This window comes from Poromitra crassiceps (genome assembly GCF_964638095.1).
Source record: "Poromitra crassiceps genome assembly, chromosome: 3".
Lineage (NCBI taxonomy): Eukaryota > Metazoa > Chordata > Actinopteri > Beryciformes > Melamphaidae > Poromitra > Poromitra crassiceps.
Genome location: NC_139625.1, coordinates 87,380,320 through 87,390,846, shown reverse-complemented (window position 1 = coordinate 87,390,846; position 10,527 = coordinate 87,380,320). Strand labels below are relative to the sequence as shown.

Sequence of the window (10,527 nt, the reverse complement as noted above, 5' to 3'; positions counted from 1 at the left end):
TTGTTGTTGTTGTTTCACAGCGGCGGAGGCATTTGAGAGCGACATGCAGGGAGCAGGAAGGAAATCCCTTTCCGCTCCAACTGAACTGGTCGGAGTCGGTGGGAGCCAATGACAGAGCTTATACCCGTCTGCCTGCTTCAGGCAGTCAGACTACCCATAACCTAACCGTAACCAAGTCTTTTTACTTCCCTAAACATAACCAAAGTTGTTAAATTTGTTTTATTTGCGTTTAACGTTGGAAAGACAGTGGTTTTCAAATTAACCGCCGTTTTATTTTGTTTCAAATTTACACTGAGATTGTGCAGAAACGCAATGCCAATTTTTTATTCTGGCGATTGGGTTGAGCCCCCACATCGACCCCAATCCAATCCAATCATTCCTTCCTCGTTCCCCTCGAGGACGAGGCTTCCCGAGTGCCGTGGAGCAAGGCAGCGTCTGTCAGGCAGGCAGGACTGGATGACAGATTCAACACGTCGGTCCACGTCCTGTGTGAGTAGGGAGGCGCAGAGCCAGTCGTCTCCTCCAAGATCCTTGCTTCACAGCCGGCTGCCATGTTTTAATCTTCCAACTTGCTTGTTTTAAAAGTCGGTCCATCTCACTGTTCCTGTTGATCAACTCTGAAAGCAAAATATCTGAATCCGCTTAGCATCACAGCATGCTTTCATATAAGCATAGGCCTCACTGTGGGCCCCTCTAGACTGTCTGAATGATCACACACATGTATACTTCTCTTGAATAGGGGTGACCCCCAAATAGTTGACGATTCAACGATTTGTTCAAAGGAGCCTGATTTGACTGCCAATCTCACAGTTGAATCGTCACAAAATGTGGTTATGAAACAATGATCATTACATTCTGGCTATATGAATCAGAATGAGAATGAATGTTTGATTTTATATAACATTGCCTGGTTTCTCCCAATAGATTGTGATATACAACATAACCTATTTTAGCATCAGCCTATTAATACTGTCAAACCAAGTCCCAATTAAACAAACAAACCAAACAAGCTCATGCCAGTGGATTTTCTGATTGCCAGATGGTCTTAAAAAATAAAAAGAATAGTGGAATATTCCTATTGAACAGCCAAACCCGATTTGACTGACAGAATTCTGAGTGGGGTACAGTCCTACTCTACTCTTTATTAATCTACACATAGACTTGTACTTTTGTTGTTGTTGTTCTTTCCAACATTTGCCACAACACAACCTTTGCTCTCAGTCCCCTTTACAATATCCTTTTCAGCAGTGATGGGAGGGTTACTTTCAAAATGTATTCCACTACAGATTACTGAATACATGCCCTAAAATGTAATGTGTAACATATTTCATTAGAAAGTTAAGTAACCTATTTCTGGATGACTTTTGGAATACTTCAAAGTCGTCTGTTTGGGTCACTCATAAACGTGAGGGCAATGTGGTCACGGCTCACGGCGTGCACTGATGTGATGTTGTGACCTTCTTCAGCTTGTTCAGTTTGTTAGTCAAATGTTCAGTTCAGTTCACTTTATTTATACAGGAAGGGATAAAAATGACATTTCACATGTACATTTAACTGGCCTGACTCAGTTACAAACTGGTTTTCAGCAGGTTCTTTATATTTCCATGTGAAAAACACATTCCTGACAGAGTCCTGGCTGTGTGTCTCCTCTGACATGCGCTGTTGTTGGACTTTTTTTAAATCTGTTTATGGGAAATGTGATGTGTCTCATATGCATTTTAGAGCAAATAAAACAAAACAAACAAAAAGTAACCTCTTAAAGCAGTGGTTCTCAAACTTTTTTTTGGCTTCAGTACCCCCTGATTTCTGACTCCAAGTACCCCCTTTACCTGACTACAACATTTTGCCAAGAAAACTGCAAAAGAGTTGCCTCCTGATCAGATTAATTTGAATGTTTCATGTATTTTCATGATTTATTCTATTTTTTCCCATTTTGAGAGAGTTGTTGTGGGGGGGACACAACCCCCCCACTTCTCAAACCAAAGTTACACCCTTGGCCCCTGTAGTACCTCCACATAAGGCTGGGTATCGAACTTTGATACTTTTATTGTATCGACCGACTTACGTCAATAGTACCGACAATCGATTCACTTCGAGTATCGATTCACCAAATTTCATTATCTACGAGCGCATCTCGCTTTTTTCCCCGAGTTGTCCTATAATGCAACATACAAGCATGAGCGTACAAAATAATGTTCTAAATAAATAACAATGTTGAAATTGAGAAGTTGGGACTTATTTTTTTACAACTGAAATTACATTAATTTTTTTATTACAGAGAGAGTAAAGTACTGTATTGAAAAAAGCATCATTCAGGAACCAGTATCGAAGTCAAGGTACCAGTACTGATATAACCAGTATTGATATTTAAAAAAAAAAAATAACAATACCCAGCCCTACCTCCACATACCCCTAGTTCCCAGTTTGGGAACCACTGCCTTAAAGTAATCTATTTTAAAAGCAAGTACGTAACTGTATTCAGAATACCACCAATTTACAGTAAACTAACTGTAATGGAATACAGTTACTCATATTTTGTATTTTAAATACTGTATTCTAATAAATTTAACTGTATTCCCCAACCATGCTTTGCAGCGGGCTGTATGAGTCAGTTGAGGAATATGTAACACCTCTGTCAGTCATTTGTATGCACACGGCTCTGCTCACCCAATTTCCAATGCCTCACTTTGCATGTATGGGATTGAAAGGGAGACATTCCTTCCCTGCTCACGCACAGGAACGCATGCATTTAGAGACCAAATAAAACCACTGATTTTCCCATTCTTCTCCGTTTTAACAGGTTTCTGGATCCACATGTCACGTCCAGGGGATGCTACATCACTCTGGGGCCAGCGGTGTGTAACGTCAGGCGAGGAGCTATAACCCCGCTGTACTGCACATGGCTCTGCTTTGCACAGAGCTCTGCCCCGTGCTAAGAGGGGGGAAATGTGAGCGACTTTACTAATGTTCCCCAGCTCAAGAATGGACAGGCTGCTAAAAGAATCACATGGCTTAATGAGACCATTGCTCTTGTGTTGGGAAGCTTAGGACAACTCATTACCAAGGAATTACTCAAGAAGACCTTCAGCACCAGGCTACGCACACTGGGGTCACAAGCCAAGCACCAAAATCTAATGAGAGAACTTGGTTTTGTTGGATTTCTTTTAATCCAATACTAGTTTCTCATCTTTCCTGTGATTTCGTTTCTGGTTTTTTTCAATTTTTTTGAAATGGAGATACAGTGGCGTTTATGGAATAAGGACTGGGCCTCCTTTGTACGGCCATGGATACCCATCCTGCTGGGGCTTCACCTGCAGTTCTCCCGGGCCTCCACCTGTCCTGAGGAGTGCCGCTGCGATCGCACCTTTGTTTACTGCAACGAGCGGAGTCTGAGCTCGGTGCCTCTGGGGATCGGTGAGGGCTACAAGACCCTCTATCTCCACAACAACCAAATCAATAACGCCGGCTTCCCTTTGGAGCTCCATCATGTGGCTTCTGTGGAAACGGTGTATCTCTATGGCAACCAGCTAGACGAGTTCCCCATCAACCTGCCCAAAAACATGAGGGTTCTCCACCTCCAAGAGAACAACATTCAGACCATCTCCAAAGCAGCTTTGGCTCAACTTCTTTGGTTGGAAGAGCTGCACCTGGATGATAACTCCATATCCACCGTCGGGGTAGAGGAAGGGGCCTTCCGAGAGGCGGCGAGCCTAAAGATGCTCTTCCTCACCAAAAACCACCTGAGCAGCGTCCCTATTGGTCTTCCGGAGGATCTAAAGGAGCTACGATTGGATGAGAACCGTATTGCAGTTATCGCAGAGGAGGCTTTTCGGAATGTCACTCGTCTGGAGCGGCTGCTGCTGGATGGAAACCTGTTAACCGATGACGGGATTGCGCCCGGGACCTTCCAGGACCTGGCCACCCTAAGGGAGCTGTCGCTGGCCCGCAATTCACTCACCTACCCACCTCCGTTCCTCCCGGGGGAGGTGCTGGTCAAGCTCAACTTCCAGGAGAATCAGATCAGTAGGATCCCTGCGGGGGCCTTTGCAGGATTGCACAAGCTTGAGAGGCTGGATATTTCCAACAACCAACTGCAGTCACTGACACAGGGGGTCTTTGACGGCCTCGTCAGTCTCAGACAGCTGACGGTTCGGAACAACCTTTGGCTCTGCGACTGCAGCATTCAATGGGTGGTGTCGTGGCTGAAATCTCTGCCAGCCTCGCTCAACGTGCGTGGCTTCATGTGCCAAAAGCCCGAGAGGGTCCGGGGCATGGTGATCCGGGAACTGAGCGCTGAGCTGGTCCAGTGCGCGCAGAGCACACCGCTGCCCACCCACCTGCCCACCTCATCGGCTGACACCGCACGAGCCCCGTCCCCCTCTCCTTCCACAGAGTCCCCCTTAGTGACTCAACACTTTCCCCCCTCTTCCAGGCAACCCTCCTCCCCCAGCCTCCCCACCCTCCACCCTGTCTTTCCGTCCAGAGAGGGGGGACCGAGGACTAAGCAGCCTCTGGACCCCCGGAGAGAAACCCTGCAGGTCACCTTCGCCATACTCAATGGCTCGGCTATCCATGTCAGCTGGGCGTCTGCCTTCCCAGTCACCGCCTATAAGGTGACTTGGGCCAGGATGGGCCCCAGTCTGACAGGCGACACTGTCAGGGAGAGGATGGTGGGTGGGGAGCACAGGGGCATTCGACTGGCTAACCTCGAGCCAAAGTCCATCTACCGGATCTGTGTCATTCCCCTGGACGCGTTCAATAACTACCGGCCCAAAGACGATACCGTGTGCACCGAGGCGACCACCACCCCGGCCTCTTTCAGCCCGGACAACAAGAGGCTGCCTGGACCCGAGCAGGCCACGCAACAAGACCCCAGCTCACCCTTCTTGCTGGCGGGGCTGATCGGGGGGGCTGTGATCGTGGTGCTGGTCTTACTTCTCAGCATCTTCTGCTGGCATATGCACAAGAAAGGGCGTTCCAAGTCCTCCACCAAGTGGAAATATAATCGGGGTCGGAGAAAAGACGACTATTGCGAAGCAGGCACCAAGAAAGATAACTCCATCCTGGAAATGACTGAGACCAGCTTCCAGATAGTTTCACTCAACAACGAGCAGCTCCTCAAGGGAGATTTCCACATTCAGCCTATTTACACCCCTAATGGGGGCCTCGGCTTCCGAGACTGCCCCCTGGGGACCAACAGCACAGTCTACTGCAAGAACAATGTTCAGGACGCAGACTATTGTCGCACATGATGGTTTTGGAAAGAGCATCAGGAGGTCTTTGTATTGACTACCAATACTTTACAGGACACTGTACAGTGTTAATATTATTTGAAACCCCTGTGTCTTCAAGAAATGTAATTTATACAAACGGCTGGACAATAATTGTTGAAATTCAGTTATCTTTTATATACCTTAAAATTGGATTTATAAGTTATTGGTTTCTGGAGATGTGCTGTTTCAGCTCTGTACTGACAGATATGTAATCAGGATTTATTTCTAAGTATTATGGCTCAGTTTCATTTTGATTTGAGTAAACTGGACCATTTTGAAATCATTGTATACTGTGACCATAACAGACACAGAACTCTGCGTGTAACTGCAGTACATCACTAAGAATACTAGAATCGGCTGTGTGTGTGTGTGTGTGTGTGTGTGTGTGTGTGTGTGTGTGTGTGTGTGTGTGTGTGTGTGTGTGTGTGAGTGAGTGAGTGAGTGAGTGAGTGTGTGTGTGTGTGTGTGAGTGTGTGTGTGAGTGAGTGAGGGAGGGAGAGAGAGAGAGAGAGAGATCAACCATGAGCGCCACAGGCATAGTTTTTGGGATATATTAAGTCAACCACATGTGTTTTTCAACAGGTTTTTTTAATCAAATCAATATAATATTGCACATTTGTTTGTTTCTACATGAAATAGAAACACAAATGAGTGGATTCCTGCTAGAGGACACATACTTTCCATACAAATGAGAACTTCTCTCTGCTTTAACATTACATTTAAAGGTCATCCCCAATTGAGGTATTTTAAGCACATCCAAATATTAACAAAACTGAGTGACACTGTTTCAAATACATTTATCTGCAAATATACACACAATGCTTTCACCTGTTTTTCAAGGTATGTCCATACATGTATACACTACAATGTAAGGGATCATGTTATTTGCTAGCTGAGTTGGAGGGTGGTTGTTACCTGTGAGAGCGTGAACAGCAACAAGCACATTTGCCATCTCTGTTTAAACCATTGGGAACCAACTATGTAATTTTCTGTTCAGCAAAAATAATGTTATGGTAAAACAGTATATATATGTGCCTTGAAATTATCAGCTTACAATGTCTTTTGAATCCATGTTTTTGCACAAAAGTGTACTGTATATACATTCAATTGAATTGTTGTTGAGGAAAAACTCTTTCTCTTGATTATTTATTTACCTCATTGAAACTTTATTTAAAAAAGAAATATCTAAAAAAATATGCTCATCTTCACAATCCAATCCATCCTAAGGCTGGGCGATAATTCAAAATGATCATTTATCGTCTTTCAGCGGAAGGATATTGTGATGATTCATTAATTCATTCACCGTTCAGTTCAACTGATATAAAGATATTTTGCATATGTGAACCATATCGTGATATATATTGATACAGATTTATTTTGTCATATTGATTTCAACCATATCGCACAGCCCTAATCCATGCCAGAATGATCACCAGCTCAAATGACAAATTGCAAAAAACAAGTTGGGTCCGTTTGGGAGAGGGAGGGGTTTATTTGGGGATAACTAGTAAAAGGTCAAACAGAGACGAGAGCTATCGAGAGCCAAAGTCACCGCCTACTTCCTGCTTCCAATACGCACCAGCCTAATATGAGTGGTGGTGAACGGCAAAAGACAAAAAAAAGTTTTGATCCACTTTCTATTGTGCCATGAGGTACACATGTGACACAAACTGAAATGTAACTTTTAATTTGTATGAAACCGCTCAATCAACTACATCTCTCGTGTCGCACAATATACCTCACACCAACACCAACATGGTCTGGCAGAAGAGACGTCAGTTATGAGGCTGGTTGTGTGTAGTCTTTCTGATTTATAACTTACTGTTGCACTATAACTAGTGCAACAGTTTTGACAAACATCATAATGTGTTACCTGATGGCACAATTCAAACGGGATCAAAAATCATTGTCTCTCAACATTCACTTCATATTGTTTCAGACGCAGGCGCGTGTAGGGCCCCGACCAGAAGGGGAGGACGGATCTCTATACTTAACACAAAACCCTATGAAGCAGCCTGTCTCTGCTGAATTGTGTGTCACTGTTGGCAACAAGCCTATCTGAAAGTGTAGCGGCTCAGATCAGTGTAGGCGTGCCTATAGAATCAGAATCAGCTTTAGTGGCCAAGTATGTAGACATACAAAGAATTTGACTCCGGTTTACATCATTCTCAACCTTTTTCATATCAAGGACCCATAATTCCGTCTACATCAGAGCCACAGAACCCCATTTGATGAGATGTTGTCTCTCGAACCTAAATCTGAGAATATTTTCATTGTTGGATATGATTTTGTCCAGAATTACATGACTGTCTGTATTGTAGGCAGAGAGATAACAGTGAAACTATGATCAAAACAGTCATTATTCTATGTGCTCTAATTCTTTTGTAAATGAAATAAGTTTAATAATTCAGTTTGCTGGGAACTGCATTAGTACAACAAGATATTCAAGATATTCAACAAGGACCCCACGTGAAGAACCACTGATGTAGAAGAAGCCAAAAGGGAAGTACTAAATGATCTGCAATGTGCTGAAAATCCATGTCTGAAAGCTGACATGGCAACGAGATGTAGATCAATTAGAATTGATTGGGGGATGGGCAGCGTTTCACATATGGAATATTGACATCATTTCCATATTGTATGTAGTCAAAAAAAATACTTGTCTCAGAATGCAGTTTTATGTTCCCAAATTCTCCCAGGCCTCTTATCAAAGTCAAGAGAGACAACCCTACTGTACGTTTGAGCCTATAGCTCCTGTGACGGAAAATGAAGATCTAGCCTACATGTTCTGTTATTATATATAACTGAAGTTAATAAATAATGTAATTATTGTGCACTATCCATTTTTAAAAATATATATCGGGACATCAAAAGATTGATTGCTTGTACCGCATCATAAAAACGGATTTTTTTTTTTTACTGCTTTCGGTGGATCCTAACTCATGTAGAGGTGCACCTCTGCGTCTCATTTTGTTTTTGAAAGATCTGTTACAGCTGAATACACTTTGACTTGATTGTATTTGATTTGCACTGTCCTGAAATGGTCAAGCAGAGCCCGCATGGCTGCCATTCACATTCAAGTACTCTAAACTCAACTATGATTTTTAAGCAGACCTACTGTATATATGTAATCATTTCAGAGAGTATTCAACCCCCTTGACTTGGTGACCACATTTTCTTATGTAAAAACAATATTTCTTCAATCATCCTTGTGGGACGTTTTTCTTTTTGCTCTCAATTTAATTAAAGTGGAAATGATCTTTTTACAATTGATGTAACCATATAAATAATGAATCAAATTTGAGACGGTATTATTGTGCCTTCTTGGCATCATAGGACCGAACTGCCGCTGGGACAAAAAAACAACGTACTAAACAGATCATGTTACTCAGATGTTGTCGTTGGACTGTATCAATTGTTTTAGACAATATTTAATCTTACAGATGGTTACAGATGCATCTTTCTTGCCAATGAAGCAGATATCTGATCTCTTCAATACATCTCAGTACTCAGTAGACACACACAGAGAAGTGAGGCTCAAGCAGGGAAAACAGACAAAGCAGCTGGTATCTGAAAGCTGCAGATTGGACTCCTGTCAGGCCCGGTTTAACACAGTGTGGTGCCCCTGGGTGAGCACACTTGCAGTGCCCCCCCTCCTTCCAATTTACACGTAAAAAAAAGTTTTTACTATGGCAATAAAGAAGCAGCAGGCTCACACTGACTTCACTTAAAGGAACACTCCGCCCATTTTCAACCAGCTTTGTATCATTAGAACATCAGTAGTATATCAGAAAACTGTAAACGGTTTTGAAGTCTGTCATTTAATTTGACAGTTATTGAGTGTTAAAGTGTGGACCAGTGACATCACTGGTCCACACTAACTCAAATGAATAACTCATTAACTCAAATCAACTCTCAATAACTGTCAAACTATTCATCATTCATCTAGTTTGACAGTTATTGAGAGTTGATTTGAGTTAATGAGTTATTCATTTGAGTTAGTGTGGACCACTGATGTCACTGGTCCACACTTTAACACTCAATAACTGTCAAATTAAATGACAGACTTCAAAACAGTTTACAGTTTTCTGATATACTACTGATGTTCTAATGATACAAAGCTGGTTGAAAATGGGCAGAGTGTTCCTTTAAGCAAGACCTTTAATAAATGACAGAAATACGTTTGTCATCATGGTATCTGGATACAATGGGGCCTGTTTATATACAGTAGGCAAACAGAGGAGATGAGTCAACCAATCAGCAATTTGGTTAAACCCCATGGCACAAATCAGTGCCTAATAGTCCATGCAGGTGGCGGACAATCACAATAAATTGACACTCAAATGTGTATCCCAAATATACAGTAAATGGAACAGAAAAAACACTCATTATGATCAACATTAAAAATGAAAGGATAAAGGTCCTTACACATCGGGAGTATTTTTTGTGTGTGATTAATTCGCGCTTCAATAATATTTTCCGAACCTATATCAGTCAATGCAACCGTACATACCAACGGTGAAGTTTCGCTGACCGTTATTGCGGTGTTTATGTTTTTGGACCAAGGTTGATTTTTCAGAAATCCGCTTCCGACGTGTACACATCTGTTGCTGTGATTGACAGGTGGGTCAAAATTTGCATCACAATTTCGTGCCGTATATTCGCATCGCTCTTGGTGTGTAACAGCCTTAAGTATAGAAAAAACTCCAACCTAATTGCTTTGTCCATTGGTTGACTCATCTTCTCTGCCTATATACAGTAAACAGGCCCCATTGTATTTGTATGCAGATGAAGGTTGCTTGACCGAAACCTATTTCTGTCATTTATTAAATGTATTGCTTAAGTAGAGTCAGTGTGCGAGAGTCTGCTGCTTCTACGACTTGTCCTGTTCCTCTTACGCACCTGACACACGTCGCACACGGTAGTGCAAAGATTACCTCTCATTGACACTATGGCAATTAAGACCACATACAGTACTTATATGAACTTGCTAAAATACAGGTTCAAAACACATACTGCATAAAAATGTGTTCACTCGCCAAAATTTTGCCAAAAGGAGCTTGGAGCTTGAATCCCCCTTGCTGACAAGCTAGAATTGTATTACCTTACGTCATTTGGCAGACGCTTTTATCCAAAGCGACTTACAATAACACATTTTTGTCAGCAATAGAGCAATCAACTATGCAACACAGTCTATGACAACTACAACTTCTGAAGGAATAGTGGTAAAGTTTAGTTTAGTTAGGGGTTTTTT

The 10,527-nt window shown here is 42.5% G+C and overlaps 1 protein-coding gene across 1 annotated transcript; it reads left to right on the top strand.

Annotated features, from left to right (window-relative positions):
* Window positions 1–3,230: 3,230 nt before the first annotated feature.
* LOC310772830 (leucine-rich repeat transmembrane protein FLRT2) lies at window positions 3,231–5,252 on the top strand (the record flags this gene model as incomplete). The annotated part of the gene is made up of 1 exon (XM_083632759.1): window positions 3,231–5,252. One exon carries the CDS (start codon window positions 3,231–3,233, stop codon window positions 5,250–5,252), a length of 2,022 nt encoding a protein of 673 aa, XP_083488885.1.
* Between the last annotated feature and the right edge of the window lie 5,275 nt (window positions 5,253–10,527).